Here is a 27,364-nt window from a genome sequence, read left to right as displayed (position 1 = left end):
TAGTTTCAGTGTCATGGTATTCAGGTGATGACTGTGATGACCTAGACTAACACAGTGTGCTTTCCGTGAATATTAATTGTACATTTCTTACCTCTAAACCCATTTCCATTGCCACTAGAGCAGGCAGGAGAGGGAGACCCTTGGGGTCTGATGACAGGAGCAAAGGCACTCTTCTGTTTGACAGCAGGAAAGACGGAAGAGGAGAATGGAAGGATGGAAGAAGTGCTGGAGGAGCCAACTGTTGGACTTGAAGACATTACTGCAAAAGCAGAAAGTAAATCCTCATCAGAATTGCAATTACAGGAGTTGGTAAAACTGCTTAAAATGTCTACCTTCTGATTACTCATTTCACCTCTTACAGAAGATCTCATTCTCACATTGACTTGGTTGTTTAAAGTAAGTCTAAAGTAGAGAGGTAGTTACATGGAATAATTCATATTAGTTAGTTATTAGTTATATTAGTTATTAGTTAGTTATATTGAAGCTATACCCTCCGTAAGCTGTAGTGTAGGTAAACATTTCACTAAGTCAATAAGTAAAAAGCTGTTTAACTGTTCATCCTCTTATCTTTATGTTACACACACTCTTACTGGAGGGAAATCAAGGCATGAAAGGAGGAGTCACTTGCTTGTGGTAAAACTAGTAACTAGAAATGCAATAATAATATACTAATAGTAATAAACTAACTTCTAGAACTTAATTCCACTGTTGTTATTTTTCTGATATCAAGGTAATGCAGTTTCACAGGAAATTAATCCACAATTCAGCTCTCCGTTATTGTTAAATGCAGTTCATACGCATAAAAATTATTTTAGGGTGGTTTTAGCTAGGACTCAGAGTAGCCTCTATGCTACAAGTGATGGCTACTTGCTGAATCATCTGGAGTTGTAAACCATACCTCACTTCTCAGTGTGGCCTTTGCCACTTAGGAATCTGTACAAGGATAAAAAATGAAAGAAATGCAAGTAGAATTCAATATTCCTCTATTCTTCATGAAAAATGGGAACATTTTCTAGTTCATACTAAAAAATACCAGAACACAGATCAGAACCTTTTACAAAGATCTCCCCTAAATCCTGAGAACTTCTCCTGAAAGCCACCACGTGCTGCACTTTTTGATGTGGTAAATTAAATTAAGCAAGAACAAGAACCAAATATAAAAGCAGCGAAGCACATACATCCGTAGGGGGATCCTGTTGGAGAGCCGTTGATGAACCCAGGTGAGCCCGGCACGCCCAGGTTGGACATGGGGACGTTGCTGTAGCCGTTCATGCTGTTGCTGGAAGTGCTGTAGTTGGACTGTTGAGGTGTGGAGCTGGAGGAGTAACCTCGCGGGGAGATGCTGCTGGTGTTACGAATGTAACCTAAAAAAAAAAATAAACACATTTCAAAGCATGTCAATCAGCTTGGCTTAAAACTTTCTCCTGTATATCCCTCGCTTAAATAAATTGCTTATTTAAATCCAGATTAATTAAAGCATTTAAGCAAGTACCATTAAATACCGTGAGTTTTATGCACGTGCTTTCAATTTAAGAAAAATATTAAGTTGTAAAACAATGTGGGAAGCTAACTTTGTGAAGTGACCTGATGTATATTTTTCCAGTCAGATTTGATTTATTAAAAGCTGAAATAAATATTTTAAAGACCTGGAAAAAATGTGTGTGCTCATCTTTTTCTGAGGTAAAATGTATAATATATGGGGGATTTTCTACAATTTGTGGGGGAGGCTATACTTTTCAAATTGTAGATGAATTACAGAAAAAGCAAGTACATTCCTAAGGTGAAATTATAACCTATATATCGCTTGCAGCCTGACTTTGAAGATACTTTGCTTGGGGGAAAGAATAAACTGGATAAGTAAAACCCATTTTTTGTCTTAAAAAAACCCCAACAAGTATTTGAGGACCAAAATTTATCCAAAAAGAGACTTGAGGAACACCATAGCTATCAGCATTGAAGTACAAGGCTATTATTACAGTTGAAAATGGTTTTTTCCACAGAAAAGCTTTAACCAGAAAGACGTGATCCAATAGCTACTTTACAAGTGGTCACCATTTACATATCAAGTCAGGTTATTTCTGCCCATTTATTATGAAGTTCTAATTCAGGGCTGGTAAGATCTTATTAAAAAAAACCAGCAAAATTACCTACATGATGGCTTTTGACATGGCATATGTAATATTAACTTCATATGACACGATTCTACTGCCTTAGGGTGCTAAACAGAGCGATCCGTGCAGTCAGCCACAGACTGTACGCTACTGGAATCAATTGCTAAAAATCAAAATATTCAAGAGTCAGAAAATGCCCAAAGTTGATATTGCTGCAGCCACAGACTGTACGCTACTGGAATCAAGTGCTAAAAATCAAAATATTCAAGAGTTAGAAAATGCCCAAAGTTGATACCGCTCCCATTATGTATTACTTTTAATACATCATTTGATGGCATCCTTTCCTAACAATCAATAATTATTTATCTGGAGTAAAGGTAATACATGTAACACATGCAAGTCGGCAAAATTAACACTGAAGTAGAAGCATTAAAAAAAAAAAAAATCCCCACCTCTTTAACTGTGAGAGGTTTTTTTTCAGTAGCTGGCCTTGTCTTCTACGGAAACAGAGATTTAACAAAAAAAAAGCTACTGAGGGGAGCAGGGAGAGAATTCAGAGTTAAGTTGGTATCAAAAAATAATACTCAAAAATTATTTCAGCCATAGCTAATGTGGTGACTGGAACCTGGTGCAGACATGGTATCATCGCAAATGGCAGCACACATCCATTGCTGACGCTGACAGTTTAAAGCCATCTTTCTGTTCATAAGCTGAGCAGATGGAGAAGTTGAGAAACTACTATGGAAGCACCCGTGATTCAAATTTTTGTTGTTTAAATTAACTCTATGCGACTTGCAATGTTTACCTTGGTTGTTGCCCTGTGTTGACTCTGAGATGCTGACTCCTAACTGGCTGCCGTAGGAGTTGATTCCCATCATGCTGCTGTGAGCAGGAGAGCTGGACAGTGCAGGGATCTGGGCGGGATTCCTCGGTACGCTGTAGAGAGCTTCTGCGATGTCCGCAGCTCGTTTCAGAATAATGTCCTGCAGAAGGACAGGGACAAGTTCAGAAGTGTGCTTGGAGAAATTTTCTAGCTTTTATTACTAAACCTGAGCATCTACCCACTCCCCTGTTGAGAGCAGTGGTTCTGACCTGGTTGTTGTGTGGCGTTCCATACAGTGCTTCAACTAGGTCAGCGGCTCGTTTCAACAGCATTTCCTGGAGGAGGAGCAGAAGTACAAAATTGACACTTTAACAGCAAAGGCTTTCAGCGTGTATAATACCATGGGCTAGGATTTTCTGAAGCCATTGGTGTTTGCGTGTGGTCCCTTAAGGAGCTGTTATTTGCCACTTATCTGACAAACTGAAGCCCTTACAGCATCTCAAACCAGCCATCCCAAATCATCAGTCACTTTGGGAAGTGGTGACGTGGCTGCGACAGAAGCCTCGGCCGGCCCTGGCTGCGTTGGGTGCCCGGTGCTCCAGCTCTCCTGGAGCTCTCCAGAGTCCTGAAGCTGCTCCTAAACTCACCAGCTTCAAACATACAGACAACTTTCAGACACACCCAACTGAAATAGCAACCCAATTCCCTACTGAATTTCAATATTTTGCACAGACACGTAAAAATCTGATTAATCTCCATGTCCTTTTATTTTTTCTCAGCAATGGTAACCACACAAATAAAACACTTTAGCTAGCAGGTATCTTATGTTACCTCTGATAGTATGAAAAAAAATCAAACAGTGTACTATCTGAATACGATAGTCTTTCATTACACAAGGATGATAATAGGTGCTGTTGATATTGCACTAAAATCCAGGAGTACAGCCATTAATGCCACTGTCACTGTGCTAGGTGCCACATCAACACTGCGTGGAGTATTGCAGGTACATCAAATCCTGACTTGTTTCAACACACACATACTGCAGTTCTTGCTACAGGAAAAGTTGAGCTTTAAGTGGTTTTTACTAAAAGATTTCCTTAAGATTAGACCTCTGCAACAAATCCTTTACGGCTATCATGTATCATTTAGGTTCAGAGATTTGCCAATATGGATAAATGCAAAGGATGATGAACAGGGAAGATATCTGTATTGGGCTCTCATTTTAGCAGCAAAATAAGTTCACAGACAGCGTTTGAGCTCTAACAGATAAAAATTCCTGGTGGGTTTTACATGACCCAATTCTTGTCTGGACCTACAACTAATCAGTGAACTTACATTCAGATATAATTGTCATTTAAGAAACAATTTTGTCTCTTTTGTGAGTTAGAGGTGAAAGAACATATTTAGTGTGCTCAGTGAAATGCTTAAAAATATTTTACCTTAGCTAGTCTTTCAGGGTCGCCAGGATGTCTTGGGATGACCTTCTGCAGTCTTTGGAAACCGTAATCTATGGTAGGTTCATTTAAAGCTGAAAGGAAAACAGAAAAAAACCACATATGAGTATATATCTTTGTATGACTCTTAAGTTTCATTACCTAAGAGAGCTGGATTTCACAGCTGCTCCACAGAAAGCCTCTCCTTGCCGGGGATCCTAGAAGGTGTACACTGCCTACTGCTCAGGCGAGCCCCGATCGCTGTGTGTCGGGTAGGCTGAGCAGTAAGCTAGGCTTTACAAGAACTTCTGCATGAGGATCCCTCGTCTCTTTCCAAAGGTTATACTCACTCTGCCACTACGAAAGCTGGCACACACAAGCTAATGCTGGACCATGGTCCCCTGGCTCCTGGTACCCCAACTCCACCCACTTAATGGTACAGATGTTTCTGCCATCATCTACATAATAAAGCTCCTGGACAATCCCTCGGTGTGTCTGTAATTTGTTAAATAAAGAATCGGTCATATCTTTCTGCTTACAGCTAAGCCTTGAAAGAACTCTGTGCACCCACACGTATGTACACGCGTGCACACACACCCCACCCCTGCTCATCCTCGCGGGCACAGCTGAACCGAACGTACACGCTCATGTTCTGCCAGTATTCCTGAAAATGCATCCAGAGGCAGATCTGTTGAAGCAAACGACATTTCTGCGACGCTACGTGCTATTTGCAAAACTTCTAACTGTAAGCACTCCAAAGGGTTACACGGGTGAGTTTGGCTTACTCAACAAGGGAACAAAACAAGCACACCTTCTGCTCTTAGAACTGCTCCAGCTCCCAGTGCTGACTTCTCACCCTCTATCAAAGGCTGAGTGAATAATTTGAAAGATACAGCAGGGGAGCATTCTCATCAAATACTCTTTTTAGGGGTGAATGTATTTACTGTGGCCAAAACTGACCATGGAGGTCATACAGCAAGTTACGGTACCGATGCAAATGATACCAGCTCTTACTACTATGTTTGTTATACACTCAGAAATCAAGAGCACTGGATTTGCTCATCTAATAAACACATTACACACACCCCCAACATTTTGCCGTCACAAACTAGGGCACAGCCATTCATTAGACACATTAACTTCTGCAGTGGCGTACGGCTGTTACGCATCCTCAGCCACTTCCCTGCAATGATGTTACTCTCTGGTGGATAAACCAAGAGATTTTGACCCAGATCCTCAGCTAGTAATAGAGCCCTACTGGCGCTGCTGATGATTTCATAAAACTTCAGACACTTTAATCATTCTCTACTATGAAATCATGGCAAGAATAATCTAATTTCTGATTATTCAAAATTGAACTCCAATTCAAATTAATACAGAAACCAAAAGTCAGTTCTTCAGCATTCTGCCTGCTCACAGGCTCTGACTGCCTCTGACACATCAGGACAACTGGGGTTTACCCAGACAGTTACAGGTATGGGCTTTTTAGAATTTCCTTATACCTCAGAATGTACATTTTAATTCAAACGACATATTCCTGCAATCTTCCTGCTAAGAAGTAACACATGCAAGTCTTTCACACTATCCTCATTTTGCTAGCTGCTTCTAATCTCTTGTACCATTTGTGGTTCCTTTGAATTTTTTTTTTAAATAACTAGTGACATCAGCACAGCTGAAAACCCCTGACTGCAAGAGACACTGATGGCACTCATTGAATCTTACAAAAGACACTCAGCACCTTACAAGACCCCAGGAGAATGAAACTACCAAGTGAGAGAGGCGATTACACCCATCCAGGTTCTGTGTTTATCTGTGGCTGTCGTTGGTATAACAACACGAAGGTAAAAGGTCACATTCCCCGCTGAGATACATTTTATATTTACTTTTTATTAAATAATTATGGCATGGCATGAAGTTTAAATATTACAAGAGATAATCAAGTGGGAATTGAGTAGAGAAAACCCAGACTTGAGAATTTAGTCTTGGCTATACTTAGCATGTCTTTGCTCTCCACTGGGAGCCATTCTGGTTTGCTGAAGGAGTTTAATAATACACATTTCAACTGCCACAGAATCTACATCCCATTTGGGAAGAAGGGGTTTTTTTGGGAGGTAGGGTTTTTTTTGCCAATAATCCTGAGAATTGTAAGCCAGTTCTTTCAAGAGCCTATACATCATTACGTGCCATTTCCCTTCTTGATTACAAGTCTAATCAGTTAAGTTATATATCTTAAGCTAAGCAAAAGCAATGTAAAATATATAGGAATTTAAACATATATGTATACATTGTTCACTAAAAATAGCTAATGGGAATATACAGAATGCTAATTCAGGAAGAAGAAATTGGCTATTATTCAACCAACATTTTTCCAATGGATTGACGTGGACATTTTCACTCTGATAGAAAAATAGCAGCAAATAATTTCCCAACAATGTTGAATTGTTCTAAGAGGAACTCAGCCATTTTGAATCAATGTATATATTATATCTCTCAGCACAAAAGGTTTTCTGTACAGCTTACAACAACATTGCCTACTACTAGTTTTACTCATTAATGAAACAAAGATATCTCTGTCATGAATCCTGTTAAAAACCAACATCCAACATTTACAGAAGTTAACAGCACCTTTTCAACTGCAGGGCAAGATGTGGAACCCACCAGCAAGTCTAAAGAGCTCCACCACAACCCCAGTTCCACTGGGAAAAGAGCTGCCGGATCAGTGGTGATTTATCTGTGTGTTACACAGAACTACGCCAAAATGACATCCAAATGCTTTTGGGTTCGTGGGTTCAGAGATCATAAAGGGGTCTGACACAGAAGCATTATTTCCTAGAAATCAGATATCTGAAATGAAACTCCCAAGAAAACGGATTCGGGGACAGCAAGATCCCTTTGGAAACTCTCAAATCCAGTGGTTCAAGGCACACGGGGTCTCTTAATTTCCCAGAGCATAGTTTAAAAAATTGTGCACGACATGGTACAACGTATGCAAAAAAGCAGCGATCATCTAGTGATTAAACTAAATTGTCTATAAACAATTATAACAAGTTAGTCTATAAACCTCACTCTAGCATAACTGGTTTAACAACAGAATCGTTACAGTCAGCAGCAGGGAAAGGTCTAAATGCCCCCCCAGCCTGCATGCATGACAAGGCTCAAAAAGAGTATGGCACAGTGCTTCCTCTTTTGTATTGTTCCTTACCCTCCACAATCCACGCTTTCATTTTAAATACAAGTCTCCAGCTATTATGATTCACTGGAATAAGAGAAAAAACAACTCTCACACTTGAGCAACTGATGTCACGACATCTGTCTGCATTTGCAAAGCCTGAACCACCAGCTCGGTCCCGTTCATCTCAACGGGGACTAGCCCAGATAGCAGTGATAACAGTGCTGACATTTAAAGTATTAATTATTTCACCACACATCAAAGCACATAAGACCGTTGAAGGAAGATGATGTTATGAAGATCTGCACAATTTACCATGAGTGACAGCTCGTTCTGATATTGCCAGTGTACGCCCTGGGAGATGCGCACTCTCCTTCTCTGCCAATCACAGAAGGGCCACGTTCGAGGACCTCAGCACAGCTCTGCAGCTCATCTTTGCTCTACTCCATGAACCAGACCAAAGGGCAGGAAGTCCTCTGCTTACCAAGTATAAACGAGAAGAAACAAAGCATGCGTATCTCTAGAAATACCCTGAACCCAGAAAACTGAGCCAAAGGGAGTGTAGTATTTGGAGCGCAGCCTTCTTAAAGATGTTAACACAGAGAAAAAGGCACCAGTGCCTAAAGGCTTGAATTCCAGCTTCGCGCTAGCGACTGCCTTCACTCAAGCCAACAGTAGAGAGATGCTTGGTAATCACCCTACAGAATAAAACATTTCCATGTTGCTGGCTACAGAAGCTCGCTTACTATCCTCACGCTAATCCTGGGCTTGGGAGGTACGTACATGCTGCTCAGCCTGCTCCGAGGGGTACACTGTGGGCTAGAGTTGGAAGGATGCGGTGACAAGCGTCCTGCAGCGGTCCTGCTGTTCCACACACCCCACTCCCAGCACAGCCTTGCCTCCTATCGCACGTGCCTTCACAGGCTCGAGCAGTGGTAGGAGCTGTGCTTTCTGTCACATCCGTCATGTTCTGGCCAAGTGAACCTGCTCTTCCAGTTTGTAGAGCTCACTGCATCCTCCTAAGTGTTGTTTCGCACAAGCAGGTAACAAGACCTTCTCAAATCTGCTTACAAGCTTTAGCAAACCAGAACCTCCTATCCTTGGTACCCAGCGCAGAGACAGCCTGGGAGTCCAGCATATCCTACAGATTATTTTATATTGCACTGCTCTGACAAGTTAACCCCTGGAGGATTTCTGCTCAGCAAGGAAAATTATGTTCAAATCTCCCTGATATACACGTTTCCAGGTTAGCATCTCTATGACAAAGTAAATGCAGAGCTGTGATCAAACTTAAGATATGAAAGCCTACGAGACATATCCTCAGCTGGCGTAAACTGATGTGTTATTAAAGTCAAGGGAACTATAATGGAACTACTTACAGTGGCAGAGGATTGGAGTTTGTGGAGCATTAAAAGCAGAATAGGAGGCTACTGCTAGATTAGAACAAATGTTCTATTATTCCAGGAACAGCTGATGAAAGAAAAGCAATTCAGAACATGGAGGCATGTAACCTGTATTCTCACCAGATTGAGGAACACATGGGGACTAAATGTTTAGTGGTGGTGATTTAAAAACAGACTTTTTATCTCTCACTTTAGGGATATGGTCAACGACTGAGTATGGAAGTTGGTTCGGCACCTGCGGTTAACGTACACCAAGCCATTTCTCTCGATTTTTGCCATACTCTGTACTACACCCTTACATGTCCACAGAATCCTGTTGGCTTCACTCTATAAAAGTTTTCCATCTGGGAACCTTATGGAAAAGTCCACGCATCGCATTTCGGTGATGAGAGGAATGTGATGGCTGAGTTGCAGCACCCTGAATGATAGCACTCAGGAGTGGAAACGCTGACAGAACCTGACGGCAGCAGTGCCAGCACAGCACACTTTGCGAGGAGCCCATTACAAACACACATTACAGGGCGCATACGAGCTCCCCTAACAGCTCCACTGCGGCACGTAGATTTACCCTTGAAATTTATATCTAATTTTTATATTCGTCTTTTTAACAGTTTATCATTTTCTTCTTCAAACAACCTCTCTTATTGTGACTCTTTAAAAAAAAAAAGAAAAAAAGCTCAAGTATAATCAGGTCAAACATTAATATTTGATTGTACAATAAATATTGAGGGCACAGGCAGATCCGTACAATACTAACTACGATCATTGGTTTTCTATTTCCACGTTTTAGAAGAATACTGGTGTTCTGGTGATTAAAGGATATGACTAGAACCTGAGAGCTCTATTTCCCTGCCTATCTTCAGCTTTCCTGTATAACCACAGGCACGTGGATAATCTTTCCTCATCCTCCTGCGGCAAGGTCTCACGTATAAATTGCAAGCACGTGTCCTGCTGCAGCTGGTTGCCCATGGCTGATGCGGCGAGGCCCTGATGAACCCTCTGAGGTCTGGTTTTATATGAATAATGATTCTTCTTATACCTGTGAAGTACCTATAGCCAGTTACTCAGTATTTTTCATATGACTTGACCCTTCATGCTCTTCATCCGAGGTTGTATCTCAGCCCTTGATAACTACGAAGGGCTGAATACAACACGACCGTGACAGTACCGGGGCTGCCAGCTGTTGCTGCTGTTACTAGTTCTGACAGACCTACGTCTTCCCATACTTTTAGTTTGCAGGATTTCACAGTCTTCAGTCTCCTGGGCTTGATGTTAATGTCCCTGCATTTCTTAGGTTTTTGCCAAGTGCAAGCTGAATGCAAAGGGAAGGTATTTAGAGGAGAAATTCTCATTTAGAGAAGCAACTATAATTCAAGAGGGAAGTGGTCTTATTCGTGTCTCCAAGCCTACTGCATTCTCTGGTATGTTATCTACAAACCTTCCGAGAGCTCGGAGGAATATACTGCAATATAAACTACTAAAAGTATCAAGAAAGTAATAAACTTCAATTATCAAGAAAAACACCCAGATTTTCGTTATGACACACAGGACTACCTTACCAATAATTATAAAATCTATTGAACTTTCTTCTTCAGAGCTTTATATGATATTATTCTGCTACACTCTACCCAACAAGTAGCTGCACTTCTGTGCTGCTACTGAGTATATTTTACAGAGCGCTATGGATACACACACGCATTCTGTGGCACTGCAACAACCTGGTTTCCTGAGGCTGTTTTCTTGTAGCTTCTCTGCTGTCTAATAACATGGTTGAACTCTTCACCCTTTCTTTCAGCGGAGGATTCATTCAGATGTCTCTTACCACTTTCTGTTTTCACAAAAATGTGCTGGAACTGTGCATCTTTGATGCTCCCACCTTTCTGATAAAATCTGATAGAAATGGGTTGTTGTGGAAGTTCTGAAGAAGACACAGGCAGAAGGACCTTGAGTGCCTGAGCATGGCTCACCCAGGTTAAAAATCAACACATTTGTTCACAGCAGGATCACAGCAGTTTTCTGATAGCACAACCGCAGAAAGAAAAAAAAAAAATGCCACCATGTTATTTTCATAGCTTAGAAGTTGTTTTTACTGCTATTAGCAGCAACAACCTGGGGGAATTGATTACACAGGTGAGCCTCTACCTAATAGCTGTGTTTATCATTTTGCCTGCCATGGTGGGAGAGCTGCAGGTTCTTGAACAGACAGATTGAAAAGTTGTCTGTTCTACCCTCGCTCTAACAGCTCGGCATCTTCTGTGAAATGCTGTTTTGCAACATATGGCAGCAAGCACCCACTCACTCCTCAGAGAATGCTAACAGATATCCTTATGCCAATAACACCAGTTAAACAGGGATAGTATATCTAACTTTCTTCTCTTCTGCTGGCTCCTACATACACCTTCACGTCCTTTTTTGTGGAAGCACTCTAATTAACATGTCAAAGAACCGCACTGCAGTGTGACTCGAGTCTCCCCTAGATGGTACAAGTAAGTCTTGCACTTAAAACAGCTTTACAATAATAAGATGACTTTTCTTCACGGAGGAATGCACATTCCTATCACACATCTCTGTACCACTCCATCCCTAAACCTCTCTCAGCACAGGTTCCAGCAGCACACAGATGGAGGTCCTCGGTAATGTTGAAGATGCTGTGAGAGCAAGGCCTCCAGAAGCAGAAAATGGCACAGAAGAACTTGACATTTAAATCCATAATAATAACTAAAGAGTTAAGAGTCTCTCTTTCTCTGAAGGTAAACACATCAGGCCTAGCACAGCCCCTACAAGCCCATGAATCCCTGACACTGTTCCCTTGCTTAAGGAGTGCCAGACTCTGGTAACCTGTCTTTTGAAACACGATATATTTGCATGCTGATTTGAATCTGTAACCTGTTTGATGGCTTGGCCAGGTATCTCCCAGGAAAAGGAGATAGGTTTAACCTGCTCAGACATAAGATCCATCTTTTTTTCCCAGAGAGCAGTGAATGGTCCCATCTGATTTTTTTCTTTCAGACCTACAGATAATATTCTCCTGCTAGCAGAGGTGAATATAGGACACTAAATAAGTTGATAATCCCTTTAAGAGTAAAGTAACACCAACAGATTTATTTTCCATTCAGCTCATTGGCTTCTCTCTGTACAAGATGCTCTCTTTGTCCTCTGGGATTATCTTGAAAATGAAAGGTTACCCCCAGCGAGAGGGAAATGTAAAATAAATATTGTTATAAATAAAACATCTTCCAGTATGTAGAACAATGCTATCATGTTCCTGTACACTCAGTGTATCTATAGGCAGACCCATATCCTAACAGCATGAGCTCTAATCTGGAAAAAATATTAACATGTGTCAGAACAGTGCCTTAACACCTCTGCACAACAATGAAGCTCTCTCCTTACATGTCCAAATGTCACAACTACCAGAGTGGCCTTCAAACAGGGAGAGCCTAAAGCAAGCAAGCAAGCAGAGAGTTGTCAATACTGATTACCAAAACAAAGAGGCAGTGAGCTCGAGCTCCTCTGGCGTCAATCGCAGTCACCTACCTGTGTAAATAAACCTGCCTGGCGCGCCTTTGCAAAACTGTTTGGATTTGTACGATAATGTCACCTCCACCACTCCGGGAATGTGACGCGGAGGTGTCTGAACTCGGATGGCATGAGGCGTGATAAGCTGAGAAATAAGAAAAGGAGAGGTATGATTATGTCCGGTCGGTGTTATTCCCCCCACTTTCACTTTTCACCCTCCAATGCTTTATAAGTAAATGCATTGCTCTATTCCTATACAGGAGACACTATAGATCAGGCAAGTGATACATCCACTCTAGTTTCTGGCCTCCAGGAGAGGAAGACACATTTTAGGATAAATTATCATCAGGAAAATTGCTGGCTTACTTCTGGACCCAGAGGGAATTCTTTCTCCTTCCCACACTCTAACCCTTTATTTCTTTACCTTTACCTGTCTCCAGATGTCTAGCATTGCTCAGTCCCATTCTGGATATTACTGAGCAGTTGGCCTCAAAAATATCACACAGCAAGGAGTTCCACAGACTAAACACGTTCCACAAATTTCCCTCATACAGGTTTATATCACCTGCCCTACACACCACCATTTTTGCACCATTACTGGAATGGGAATGAACACTGTTCCCCCTCCACTTTCCTCAGCAAAGGAGTGTTTCTTCAATTCAGCACTAAGGAGCCACCTCTACCTACCTCACTCCATACGAGCATGGTTCCAAACACAACTTGCAGCCCATCAAAGAAGTTGTCTCCAATAATGATCACCATCGCTCCCCCCGTAGTCCAGCCTTCACTCGGGCTGATGGCTTTGATGCACGGTGTGGCTGAACAAAACAAGGACAGCAGAGCATCAAGTGAAGGTTTTGGGTTTGAGACTGTTTGCAATACTGGGTGTAAACCCTTGCAGCAGATGGGTTACAAGGAAATTCTGTGCACATTAAGCCGTCCTAAGTCATACTGAAGCAAACTGCAGCTTAGAGCAGCTTCACCTGCCCGCTGCTGGGAGTTTCTGCGCTGCTGCAGCTTCCCGGCTGGCAGGAATTCCCTGGTGCTAGGACAAGTCCCCTCCGGCCATTCACCCATGAAGGCTGCTTTACCATTCCCACCAAGCCCAATACATAAATAAATAAGTAAAGAAATAAATAAATAAAAGCATGTTTTCTGCCTTGCTAGTGTTAATTAATTGCCTATTCATTACTGGCACTTAACATTGTGTCATTAAAGCCTAATAGGCCAACTGTAGTGGGTGTAAAAATGAAACGCTTAAATGATTGTGCAGAGGCTGTTTAAAAAAACCCCACTCATTAGCATATGATCACACAAAAGCCAAACCCTGCGGAAAGAGAGGTAGGTTAAGATTTATTAAGTTTATCAATGGGTAAAAAAGATACAGGAATATCAAATGTTTCCTCCAATTCCTATCAGGAGACAATTTCTAAAAATTTTATTGATTTTTAGAGAGTAGATTTTTTTTTTTTTTCTTCTCCCTTCCATATGTTCAAGGCCTCTGGACTATACATCCCATCAGGAACCCAATATGGTTTCCAGGCCATAACCAAAGTCAATCCATCACTCCATTCCCAATGTTGACAGGGTCAGAGGTGGAGGGGAACTTTGGCAGTGCTCCAAAAACATGAGACTCCTTTGAACAGCCAGTCAATCACATCCAATCAGTCAAGGAAAAACTGGATGGCTTCCTAGGCTAGGAATCCTGGGATTTTCCTTCTACCATTTCACTGCCCGCTGGGGGAGAATTAACACCACTCTGAATTCTTTACTGATTCAATCATTTTCTTCCAGTTCATTAATTCTTCTTTTGGGTTGATATAGGGCACAGTTAAGAAGTGGGGCAGCAAAACATTATAATGAAATAATATCCTTGCTTGTCTTTTCTACTAACATCACTAGTTCTTCTCACTTTCACTAGCTGCAGGGGAGGGAAAAGCAGGCACAGATAGCATTTTCTGGTAATTTCGTGCACTGTCTGCGTGAGAGAGGTGGAAAGCGTTGGTAATGAATGTATGGGAAGAGGGAGGGGAGGAGCGATCCATTTTGAAGCTTAACAGATACAAGTATTTGTAATTGCTTTAATATAGTCCAAACCCCATCCTGTAGCCGGCCATGAGCCTCGCTTAGCCAAACAAACTCAAATCAATTAGTGTCAGTTGCCTTCTGTGCATTGTTATGCTTCGCGCACAGTTTGTTTAAGGGAACCAGTGACACTTTTTCATACACATCTTGTGCTGGAACAGTTCTGTTTAACTAAGATGTCATGTTGCCTAATTTGCCTGAAATCAAATCTATCCCAGCTGAATGAGAAGTCTGAAATTTAGATAATACTTAGTGTTTCTGTGTTTTTCATCTTCGCAGTACAAACTAATTAATAAATGGGGGTGGGGAGAGGGGCAGCCAGCCTCTCAGATGTAAAGAGGATCACATTTTGCATGCAGCAGACACTGTTTTCCTGCCTCTTCCCTCTCCAAACCCCCTGAGGTTCTATAGTTTCCCCTCAGCTATCCTTCCCTCCCGAAAACAAACAGAAATTGAAGAATGGGTAATACACTTTTGCATTCATTTGCGTACTGTTTTCATACAAATATCTTACCTTCTGAGGGGTCAAGTCTCCTCGCTCTCCGTCCGTGCTTGGAGTTGTTGTGAACAAACATGTTGTCAGACACTGCCAGTACGTGCCCATCAACATTCACTGTTGTCGATAGCACAACCTAGATATTTAGAAAGGGAAGAAAAAGGAGGCAGGTAAACAAAATTTACTTTGAAATTCAACTTAAGTATTAATTTTTCAGTTTCGTTAAAACCCTGTTCTGTTTGTAAAATGGCATCACGTCCTGCAGGGTTTAATCCCTACGAAGAAGGGGAGAAAATATTTTCAGCCTTCATTCTATGCATTAATTCCATTTAACATCGCATCCTAAGGGTCGTATAAAGTTCTGACTGTAAAATGAACCAGCTACTGCAGATGGCCCTAAATTTAGTTTCCTACGATGCACTGATAGCAGCGAGGTCTGTATATACCAACCAGGAGGGCAGGCTGCGGAGCACCGCAGCAATTTGCCCCCCGACACACACACGCAGACCCAGAGCCATCTGCTGTACTGTGCACACATGCAAATGGATCTGCATCTGCCTCGAAAATCCAGCTCTCCCTCGACTGAGCAACATGGAAACTCCTGCCTCGTGAAAACAACACCTAATATCATGTCTGGGTTTTGACATACATGTGCTTAGTGTCTCTTGAAAATCATCTGAGCCGGAGGACCCCAAATCAAGAAGTTTTTAAACCTTAGCGTCCATGACTCACGCTGCTGGGCTCCAAAAGCACAGGAATTCTTACAGGAAGTAACTGTATGTGCTAATTAATATTAATCCCACTTAGTTTTCACTTTAAAATACAATATCCAAAGCCGTAAATTCTATAAATCCAGAAATATCTGTGCCTTTAAACTACAGACTTTTAGGAAAAACCAAGCAAACTGTGTTTTAACTACTGAAATATGATGCATCGTATTGAAACTTTGAGGTTTCGACCATTAGTTGGTGTAAATCAGCTGAACTCCATTCAGCTGCCGCACAGCTACAGCAATTCACAGCTACGGAGAATCTGACCCTGGATGTGTTCATGAATTTTCACAGATACAGCTGTCATGGTCTAGGTAAGAGAATGTCAAGCTCTAATTGTTGATAAAACTCTATTCAGCATATAGCAGGAGAAACCTTGCCCTCCTGGAGGATTATGCGAGCTTAAAGAATACTTGCTTTCTTGAGACAAGTTTAATTCATTCCAAAAGGCTCTTGTCATACTGTACTCTTACACTTCTCAAGCATTCTTGTCACAAAATGTGCTGCTTTTGTGTGCCAACTGATTTCATCATTGCGCATTTGGGTGGAGTGAGACTCGGATCCAAAGTGAACATTTCCCGCATGACATAGTTGAACCCACTCAGATGCACTTCATTATTTTCCGTTAAACAATGGAAATAAATTTTAATCTCTCACTGGCCAGCACAGAGCACACTATGGCAACAGGGGAATAGACCTGAATTATTCCAGTGTCTGAAATATTTACGACAAGTGTTTAAATTGTAACCAAATGTAAATAAAAAGTATATCATATATATACAGTTACACTATAATATATACATATCTGACCTCACATACACAAGATACGTATGTGATAAACGCACACCCACATGCTCTCAGGATGAGATCTTTATAATATACGCAGACTTCAAGCATACACACATTCCCTGTTCGAATAACCACTTAGGTGTAAATGTTGCGCCCAAATCACGAGCCACATTCCAGTAAAGAGTTGTAGAGATCCCTGTAGCTTGAGTAACAGCAAGAGACAGTCCTCTGCTGCCAAGATAAGTGCTGAGCATCCTCTGTTCCCTGAGCCAGCAGGAACGGAAGATGCTCTCTCAGACCTCTCTCCATGAGCGGCTCCATTTTTATTCACCTCTCCCATTCATCAGAGGAGGGTCAAAGCCACTTGGCATCTCCTGGGCTGGGAACTGGGGTAAATAAATACAGCATTCGCAGGGACAGGACCAAATGCAAAGTTCAGATCTGGACCAGAACCTTCCCAAAGTTTTGAACCGTATTTGCAGCAATCTCTAAGATACTGTTGAAATTCAGTAGAGACCGTTGTCATCTCTGCCACCACACTGCTGGCCAACTCATTATCATGATGCGGAGTAAGAACATGTGAGTTTATGGACATAAAAATTACCAAACTTCTTCACTCTGCTCCAGCCGTTCCCTCTTGCCTGGTGAAGATGACAATCCCATTGTTTTATACTGAAGATTAAAAAACAATGTTTTATGGATAAAAGGAAGAGGAATGTGCATTCCACTATGGTCTCTAACTCCCAGGCCCTTCCCTTTCACAAGCCAACTGCTTTCCCCCAGTGAGTATTTCCTGGGTCACGAAGGGTGACCCTTTCCATCTGGAATCAATCAGTCAACTCCTGACAACTTCCTGAAACACCTCACTCCATTTCCTGTTCTCTCCCCCTTCTCTCTTTCCCCCTGGTTTGCTTCACTCTTCAAAACTGCAGGCCACAGCAGCTTAATGTTAGAGGGTCAGACACAGTTAGACTCCAAAACACTACACAAGAACACCTTTGACCTTCAAAAATCTTTACATCTTAGCTAAACAAATCAAGGTCAACGTTTCTTACCATTACCTTGTTAACCATTTATATGCATTTTTGCCAATACCTTTCCAAACTCATATTTATCAATAACACTTGTTCTCCTAACATCATAAAACATTCTAGTCCTTTCCTTTTTTTTTTTAAAACCTGTATTTAGTGCCAATGAAAGGTGATGTGCAAACTTCCCTGGAGATGTAAATTCTCAGATTTGTCCCCAGCACCGGCAAATTACTGGCAAATAGGTTTGGTGTGTTTTTCTTTTCCTGATCTGATGGCACCGCTTCTTGCGTACAATAATTTGGCTTCTCTGCCTATTCAGTTGACGGTCTTTTACCTAAGAACAGTAGTTAATGCAAAATGTAACCCTGAGGGGATGATCTGAGAACATCAGAACATGTCAGGTGGGCCATGGATTCCAGTAACTGCAGCTGACACAGACAGCACAAAGACGTAGAGATTTTGGCTGCCCAACAGCTGGATCAACCCAACACCTCTGTTGGAGTTCCAGAGGACAACCGACCAAGGAAGAATAGACAGGGCAATGTGTTACTCCTCGTCCACCCCAATGTAGGTTCCATCTCTAGGAACAGCAAGGGAGTCACGGGCCTCCAAGTGGTGTTTTTGGCAGTTCTTAAGATTCTCTTTGCAAATCTGGGAGGGTCTTGTGATTAGCTCTGAAGCCACAGACATAAAACAGTGATTCCCCAGCAGAACTGAAGAAAATCATCTGCTGTACCTCCACATGATTTTTGTTTCCTGGGTGTATTTCTGTAATGTAATCCCTGCTCAAAAACCACACGGAGGGTTCACCTACCACAGCATCCAGTCAAACTGTCTCCAGCACGTTAAACTCGGGTCCTCTGAGCTGCACTGCCCCTCTTTCACTTCCCTGCACAGCTCAAAGTGTTGTATTTCTACAAACCTTTACCTGGGTACTACAATCTTCCCTCCCTGCTCTGTACATTACTTCTAAATTCTAAAGTATGCTCCTCTTCAAATCCCGTATCTGCAGGTAAGCACACATCATCGTGTATATAAAAGCTGTATCACTCACAGACACCTATTTAGACATATGGTACAAACATTCCAGGCATACAGGCATTTACTTACATGTAACATATCTCATCACTGTGTAAATGATCTCTCTCAAAAAAATTCCTGTTACCATTCCAAGTGTGGAAAAAATTCTTTATGACATTGTACATCTGGAAACAATATTACATTCCTGATGCACTTTCCCTTATAACTCTCTAGTCACAGCACCATGTTATTTTAACTTTTGCAAAGAATAACTACTATGAAGATTTTAAAAATTATCATTGTTATTATTGTTCTCCAGCTGGGTGGAAGAAAATATGTCAGGCCTCATCCTGCTGTCTTCACTTGGACAGGGCTCCCATTGATGTCAACAGGCGTTTTGGTTGAGCGAGTAATACAGGAGGAGATGCTGGAATAGAATGTTTGCTTCATAGTTGGATTAGGAATAAGATAAACAATGTGAAAAAATGCCAGCAGCCTCTCTGTGCTCAAAACTTCCATTGAATTCTTTGGGAAATCCTCCCTGAGACCATGAGCCTGTCTGGGCTCACAGAAAAAACCGTGCACATGGCCCTCATTTCAGGAATGAGCCCTCCTCGGACTATAGGGCACAGGGGTGGGAGATAACTCCTGGGTCACTGACTTCTGCTATTACAGATAACCAAAGTACATAGCTACTTTTATAAAATTGTCTTCAACCGCTTCAAGCTTTTGCCTTTGGTCCTCCTCTTGTCCTGACTGTTAGGGAATTTATGGTTTACAGCCTACATTAATTCCTAGTCAGTTTGTACTTAACACTGGCTTTGAAATTGTTATTTCTCTTTCTGGTCTAACTTATTTTCAGACAATGGTTACATCCTTCTCAGGGCACATCACTGAAGTATTTGAGCCAAGCCCTTGTCAGCTCCCTGGTCACCTTAATGACCCACTCCTGCGCCTGTCCCAATCTCATTTTCACTCTCTGCTGAAGATGGTTAAACCAGTGTACGGTATTCCCAACAAGAAATCAGTGGGGTACAATCCTACAAACGCATCCTTCTCTCTACTGGCAAAGCTTACCTGAGACATAGCAGAATCCCATCTGCGGTTTGTTTTTAACAGGCAACACACACCTCTGGCAACTCACTGTCACCATGGCTATTTGGTTTGCAGATCTCAGCACATTAGGCTCCTTGTGTGTTTTTTTCTTTTGCAGTTGCAGTCAGGCCCTCTCTAACTCCTACAGAATCTAAAATAACATCACCTTTTGTTGGGGCACTCACTATCGGATGAAGAAATCTGCCACCCAGTAATAGCTCTGGACTCTGTTGATACCAGTTGCATTTGCCTTGCAATGTATACCTGGGAAATCAGTCTCCCATAATGACCTTAGTCCGCGTAGCGTTCATCTCTCTAACAACAGTTCAGCGATCTCTATCCATATCCCGATCTGACCATGGGGGTCTCTGGCACATTCTTTCACCATCACTCTGAAAAGGATTTTGATTTAGACCAGTTATGTTTTGTTCCTGCTATCCCTTTTTTGGTTTTTCACAGTCTACAACATTCCTAACTCACACTATTATCCCACCACTCTTACCCATTTCTCTTCTTCCTGAATGACACAGATCCTTCAACGCTTCTTATCAGAAGCGAGCTGGGTGACTTCTCAGACACAGCCAGCTTTGCTCACGTGCCTGATGATGAACTGATCCAACCACTCTGAGGTCAGGAAGGAAATCTCCCCAGGGATACACCTTGTTATTTTTCCTTTCTCTTTCTCCCTAGAGCTCCTAGAAGGGGATACCTGCCAGGAAACATTCCATGTCCTGATTTCTGCTGAAAACGGAGGGCAACTGCTGACCTTTCTGTTTTTGTTCCTAAAAAAGCGTGTTGGTTCAAAGATGACCATTGTTAGTATTGATGTTCTGTTGCCTCGTACCATTCCCTCGGCCGTGGCACTGTAGATCTGTTTAATCAGCCTGTTACTGGCTGAAGCAGAATTCCCAATCAACAGGAGTCTAATGCCTTAGCACCAGGTCTCAGCTGAAGCATTTTAGCTGAAGTGCCTCATCTTAATTCCACAGAATTATTGTCCCCCATTACACACCGGTCGTTACCATTAAGTATCATTGGGCTTCAATCAAGTTCTCTAGGAGAAGTCCTCATTAAATGGAGGGCATAATTTTTTTTTTTTTTTTTTTTTACTCCGTTCCTGGGAGAATCACTCACTGAGAATACAGCAATGACAGTAATGACAATACCTATGGAAACTTGGGTTTGCAGATTAGCTGAACTCAGTCAGCACTATAGTTTGAACAGGTGATTTTAACATGCTTTTTGTTTCGGTTTTCCACTGACAATCTTCGTTCAGAAATATTTTAGTTGATAAAGAATCAAGATTTGCTTCAACTAAATTCACAAGGACATACTACTCGATCTGCATACATATCTGGGCAGCCATCAAGCAACCATGAAAATATCCATTAGTTCTAGAAAGATGCCCTTTCCCTGCTTTAGCTGCTGACAGACACTGAAGGAGTGAGTGATTCACAATAAAATTATGTTATTACTGGGGGAAAAAACCCACTACAATAACGATCACACATCCTTTAACTTCTGAGGTATGACAATTTTTTCAACAGCAGAGAACCTTTGTATTTGATTCAGAAGAAAAAGAAAGTTAAGAGATTTTCATTATATCTTTGAAGCTCCACTTAATGTCAAAGCAAATTTCAAACAGTTAATGTGATCACAAAACAGCTGGTGTTGCTCTCCAAACTAAAGAATTACACTAAATAAAAAAAAAAAAAAAACCATCTTCAGGCATCTGGAGCTGTATTAAATTTACAATTCAGTGTTAATGTAACCTCTCCACCCCTTTTTCTCCCCCCCCCCCTTTTTCAAATGGGTGTGATATAAGTGAAATCTAACATTTCATTTAGTTTAATATATTGTAACTATAGTGCAAAGTATCTACATCTTAAAACCTATCTAGAAATGAGGCTGAGGCTGGATCCCAACGCCCTGGAACTCTGGTGATCAGCCAAACCAAGCCCAAACTGTGTCGCTTCACACCCATCTCTAATCAGAAGCATTAACTTGACACTTTTCCAGACATGAGTAACCATTCTTCCATGCTGGAAGAACTCAATAAGATGCATTGTACAGCACTATTTCCATGTCTGTTATTTATATTTGTGTCTCAACAACAAAGCCTGAGTTTTGGGCTTTCATTCAATCTCCATTAAAGAGCAAAAATGTTTTTTTGATGAGACCCTTTCAGTTCCAGGTTTCAGTAGCAATTTAAATGAGAACTTTCACATAAAGATTCTTTCTTCTGTTTTGTTCTTTTTTTTTAAATAACCATAAAGAGTATTGTTACGTCTCCTGGAGATGTGACAAGCGTTACTGTATTGAAAATTAATATATTTGGTTCTGCAGGAAAACACAGGTACAAATTAAAAGACACTTAGTGGAGCATCGCTGCAGAAGTCTGTTTGCATAAGGAAAGTTAAATGCATGGAAATGTCTGGAAGACGAGGGCCTTAATAACAACAGCTGTACAAATCATTTACTAGAAAAAACAATAAAAGTTTTAGATGTGGCCCAAGAATAAATCATAATGAATTAAATCATACAATGAATAAAGTATCCTACTGCACTGTGCTTTTTGACCCTGCTTTTACTCTGCTCACATGTTCCTGGACTGGGAGGATGAACAACTGTCTTTTCAAACCTAATAAACAATTCTGCACATTAATTACTTTCCCTGATGTAAATTTTAACAATTAAAACGAACGCGTTCACAGTGTGCAAGCACATCACTAATATTTGGAGTGTTCCATCTTTTTTTCCCCACTTCTGACCTGAAGGGTAGCTGACAGCCCATGCTCCACAAGCAGGAGGCAGAGAAGTGTTTGCCCAAATGTAAAAATGAAAACCAAAACAAAACACAAAACAAAGCCAAAAAAAAAAAAAAAAAAAAAAAGAAAAAAAAAGAGAGGAGGATCCAGAAGACAGAAACAGTAGAGTGTTCAAGAATACTCCTAACTTTCGTTACGTTCAGGGAAGTCATGCTTCTATCCTTAGAAGCCACGAGGCAGACAGCAAACAAGCTGTCTCTACATATTGTCTTTACAGTTCATCACGGCTAATTTCCGTTGGAACACGGAGCTTTTTTACTGCCAATGTGTAAAATTTTAGCAATCGAACTATTTTTTGTATGTTTTTTTATACATACTGACCTCTGGAGCCCAGAACAAAGCTCACCAACCAATGCATCCAGTTTTGAGCAAGCCTGAATGAAGATCCTGCTTTCGCTCAAAACCTCAAGCATTTTGCAATTTGTCTCGAAGAGTTCATTTTTGCAACTCTGAAACAAAGTCTTGACAACATTTTTGGTTTTGACAAAAAAAGCTAAACCTAGTGGTTTTGCCTGATCTTGATTAAGTTGGGGTTTGAACTTAAATCTCAAAACGAAACTCCAAGGTTATGAACTTACATGGACGGAAAGTGCAAAAGGAGTTTCAGCCAGCCCTGCAAAACAGAACCAGAGAGTTGCACTTGGCTCTGTTTTTCTGGTTTGGCATGCTGTAAGGCAGAAAAACCAGATGAAGAGTCTATCCCAGCTCATTTTCTTCTCCAATAAACTGCTGGTTTTGGTACAAAGATCAAAAGCAAGGCCATACTTTCTCATACACACGAGGCATGCCAGGTGGATGGGCTGGAGGAATGAAGGCTTCCCCCAGTAACCACGAGGGTGCTGTACCACTCCTTTCAGCTTCCCTCTTCAGCGTTTCACTGGGGATTTTAAGCTATTTAGGCTCTAGAACATCACCATTTTGGGTGATGGGATCTGGAGACACAGAGGTGAAACAAAGATACTAGAGACAGATTTCTGCCAAAAAAATATAATCAACCCAAAATCCTCCTGCAGTTCAGCACCTGATGGAAATCTAGGATCTGAGTTTCACTCACCATAGTGCGAGGGCAGCTAGGATGAGACTGAAATCAGATCGGATTTTTTTTCAGTGTTCAGGTGTGTTTGGCTCCAGAATTTATATTTTGGCTGTTAGAACCAACATTGTTTGTACTATGGCAATGCCTAGAATCCCCAGGTGCTAATCAGGATACCCTCGTCCAAGATTTTTTCCAAACTCATAAGACAGTCTGTATTTATGTTTCATTACATTCCACAATCAGCTATTCTAGCTGGCTCTAAGAGCTAACACGATCTGTTTACATGCTAGAGAGTTTTCCTTTTCTCTCGATTTTTTTTTTGCATTCTTGGCAGATGATATCTAATTGGTGTTTTTTCTTTATGGAAATTGCCACTAGAAAAAAAAAATCAGTATGAATTTCCTAACAATGAGCACCTCTTTCTTCTCACGTCTTATCATCTCTAAAAACACAGAGTGAAGAAGTCACTGCAGTCTCTTTAAACTACTAGTGAAAAAAATTAAGTTGGACAGGAATTCTTCTTTAAATTTATTTCTGCTCAAAACAAAAATTAATAACTTGTATTTTTGCCTACGTTTCTTTAAAATTCTTGTAGCTTTCAGAAGCTTTTGTTTTGCAGTTTTTCTCTTCAAAGATGAACTTTTTTTTTTCAATAAAAATATACCTCCTGTGAATTTTTCATTACTAGTGAACGTTAAAAAAAAAAAAAAAAAAAAAAAACCTAAACTTCTCTGGGAAAACATATTTTGCTGGTAGGTTTTAAACAACTCTGTAAACTTCATATTTATAAATAAGGAAACTGATGCAAGCACCCAAGCAATGAATCATGAATTGCCAAACCTAAAGCACGTCACCTTCCCACCACAAGTCTTGTGGGTCTACAAGAAAATCACACATCCCTCAAGAAGCTAAAATCCTCTTCTATCAGAGATGTGACACAGTTCAGGTACAATAATAATGATAACAAGCAGCAGCAGCATTTGCAAAGGTAGTCCTGACTTTCACCAGCACATTTCAAAGGCTCTGGCTGGCGAAGCGTGCGCGCAGCTTCCCAGACGCTCTCCTGAATCAAGACCACAAAGTTTCACCAAGGTGAGCAACCTCATCTGGAGAGGTGGAAATACATCCAAAGAGAAAGGAAAAATGGCTCATATCAAGGTTCACCCAGCAAATTAGCACTACGGTCCACCCATCCGGCTGGCCATCTTGTCTCCCTTTCGCTAGACCACGCTGCCTCCCTCCCAGCTGCACGGGAGTTGGTCCTAGCCCCGCTTCCAGCGTTCTCTGCCGTGCCACCTTTCGCCCCACAGAGACGTGACAGTGCACCCAGCAGGTAAAAGCCTTGAGCACACCATTTACATCTTTGTGAGGGCTAAGTTACAGGTACAATATTTATTTATCAAATATAGTTGCTTAAAAGGTTAGGGCGTGGAAGACAGGAGTGTGTGCCTGCCTTTCCCTTCCCCACTGACACACCTCACCTCCTCCGGGGTTTTTATTAGCTGCTGTTCACAATACAGCAGCGACAGCGATGATGAAACCAGTGGCAGATTTCACTGCAAAGCAGCTGGGTCACCGTCCCCGTGGGTCTTGTTGCTTTGCTGCGTGAGATCTTAAAGTGACCATCATTTTGAAAGAAGCCGAAAGGGAGGGCATGAGAGAGTTAAAAGGCAAAAGAGATGGAAAGAGATAGGGAGTGGAGGGAAATGAGGAGACTGCTTGTGTACCACGTACAGAGCTACTTTGAAAAATTCTGAGGCATCTAAGTATCACAAACATGATCCCTGCTGTGGGCAGCTGTATGTGCGAGTGCTTTGCCCGAGGGTGTCAAATCAAATATCCACTGCTGGTTGGTACAGTACATCACTTCCCCTTGGGGATTCAGAGTGGAAAAAAGAGGAAAAAAGGAGGGAAGAAAAGGTTTAAACACAACAAATGGAGAAAAACTTTAACAATATCTCATACGGCTTATCATATACTGTCATCATGTTTATTATGAACAATGTAGGAGAGAGGAGAAAGGGAAAAGGAAAAGAAGAAAAGAAAAAAAAAAGCAAGCAAATGAATGCTGAGCCTTATAAGACTTACCTGGAACCGTCTCATATCTCTTGGGTTTCCTGCTGTTTTCAAACAATTCTGATTGCACTTGAGAAAAAATTTTAAGAAGAATCTGGAAAGATAAAGAACCATGTCACTTCTATGAACCACAACAACACGCATTGTTATATTCTCTTTTCAAGTGTACATCGCAGGGATTCACATTACGGTGTGTCAGTGAACCAGCGCTGTAAGAACTCACCGAAACAGAAACAAACCAAACCGTAACAAAGAGAAGTTTAAATAAAAAAAAAAACAAACAGGTATAGATACCACCAGTGTGACTCTAGTCCACTCTGAGCTGGACTCTTGGCTGGTGCGAGTCAACACCGATTAATGGTACTGCATGTTTGACCACACAGTTTGAGTCTCTTTCTCTCTCCCTTGCATACAAGGTCTTTCTTTCTTTCACTGTCTGAAGAGATTTTCCATGAAACAATATAGAAGGATAACATTATTGTAAAAACTGCAAAAACTCCGAGGCAGATAAGCCTTGAAACTACTTCGAATGTATTTAAAAACACAAGAAACAAATACAGGTCCCAGCAGAAGCTGATGAGATTTCATCTGACGATGTTTTCAGTTTTTCGGATTTCCGTCAGTAAAGCAGAGAAGCAGAACTGCCAAGACTCCAGATTATAATCTTACACAGATTTTGAGAGAGGATGAAAAAACCACAACCTGGAGTAATACATGACAGCTCATGCTGTCCAGGCAGGTAAACCTATTAACATCGCACAAAGTTCTCCTGCCAATTATTTTTGCCCTGTCACATATGCCTACATTTATGTGTTACTATTCTGTAGAGTTCAGCTTGTCATGTACAGGAGTTGAACCTTCAGCATGTTTGAGTGGCTTACCCAACACTAGGCATGAGAGCACAGAACAGTTTACAGTTTAGAAATACTAGGCAGGCGTTTTTCTATAAGATTTTCCACAAAATTTTGTGTCAAAACCAGGGAGGAGAGGATCCATCCCTTTGTTATCTGATTCATCTCTTTAAATTTGTGAATTTCAGAGGTAAAGAAACTGCACGAAAAATTATAGTTGTTGGAATAAAAACAAAAGAAGAATGTCTTCAAAATTCAGACATAACAGGCAAGAAATTCTCTTGGCATCCCCTATCACAAGTGAAAGTATTTTCTGTGATTCTTTTCGTTTCTATTTGTCAGACAAAATGGGTTTAACGGCAACAATTAAAATTAAAAAAAAAAAAAAAACAGAGACTTTAAGATAGATTGAGAAGAAAAAAGCCTTGAATATAAGAAAAAATAAATAGTTGAAGAATTGATTTAGAATACAAAGAAGATTTTATTTATTTATTTCTCTTGCTGAGTGCTTTCCTTAAAAAAAAAAAAAAAATCTGCTTTTGCAGTAAGTTAAAGTCCCAGGTGAGCCAGGCCTATTTCCCTTTCTGTTACTATGACAACGATTTTTTACCGCAGTCCCTAAGTCCCTTCAGAACTCACACATTCATGCCTTGAATTAGAACTTTAAAGGAGAAAGATGTCTATTTCCTAGGGTTTACCAACAACAACCACCAAAATAGTCCTACTGCACGACAATAAAGCAGAAACCCACCCTCCCTTGTTATTGCTACTTTCTTTGCACCACTTACATCACGGTATTTCTCTTCCATCTGCCCCAAACATACAAAGA

At 41.1% G+C, this 27,364-nt stretch overlaps 1 protein-coding gene across 3 annotated transcripts in view; it reads right to left on the bottom strand.

Annotated features, from left to right (window-relative positions):
- EBF2 (early B-cell factor 2) overlaps positions 1–27,364 on the bottom strand; it is a 128,542-nt gene that overhangs the window by 9,031 nt on the left and 92,147 nt on the right. For 2 of the 3 annotated variants that reach the window (XM_010073418.1, XM_010073419.1), the window contains 9 exons: positions 25,697–25,778; positions 15,058–15,175; positions 13,146–13,276; positions 12,477–12,603; positions 4,374–4,462; positions 3,204–3,269; positions 2,917–3,094; positions 1,179–1,364; positions 92–259 (listed from right to left, as the gene is read on the bottom strand). In XM_010073418.1, coding sequence (XP_010071720.1) covers positions 92–259; positions 1,179–1,364; positions 2,917–3,094; positions 3,204–3,269; positions 4,374–4,462; positions 12,477–12,603; positions 13,146–13,276; positions 15,058–15,175; positions 25,697–25,778 — 1,145 coding nt within the window. The remainder of the gene's footprint in view (positions 1–91; positions 260–1,178; positions 1,365–2,916; positions 3,095–3,203; positions 3,270–4,373; positions 4,463–12,476; positions 12,604–13,145; positions 13,277–15,057; positions 15,176–25,696; positions 25,779–27,364) is intronic. The other variant, XM_010073420.1, reaches the window with a different exon arrangement.

Source organism: Pterocles gutturalis, unplaced genomic scaffold, assembly GCF_000699245.1.
Source record: "Pterocles gutturalis isolate BGI_N339 unplaced genomic scaffold, ASM69924v1 scaffold16017, whole genome shotgun sequence".
Taxonomy (NCBI): Eukaryota; Metazoa; Chordata; class Aves; order Pterocliformes; family Pteroclidae; genus Pterocles; species Pterocles gutturalis.
The sequence above is the reverse complement of the archived record's forward strand: the minus strand, read 5'-3'. Positions and strand labels throughout refer to the sequence as shown.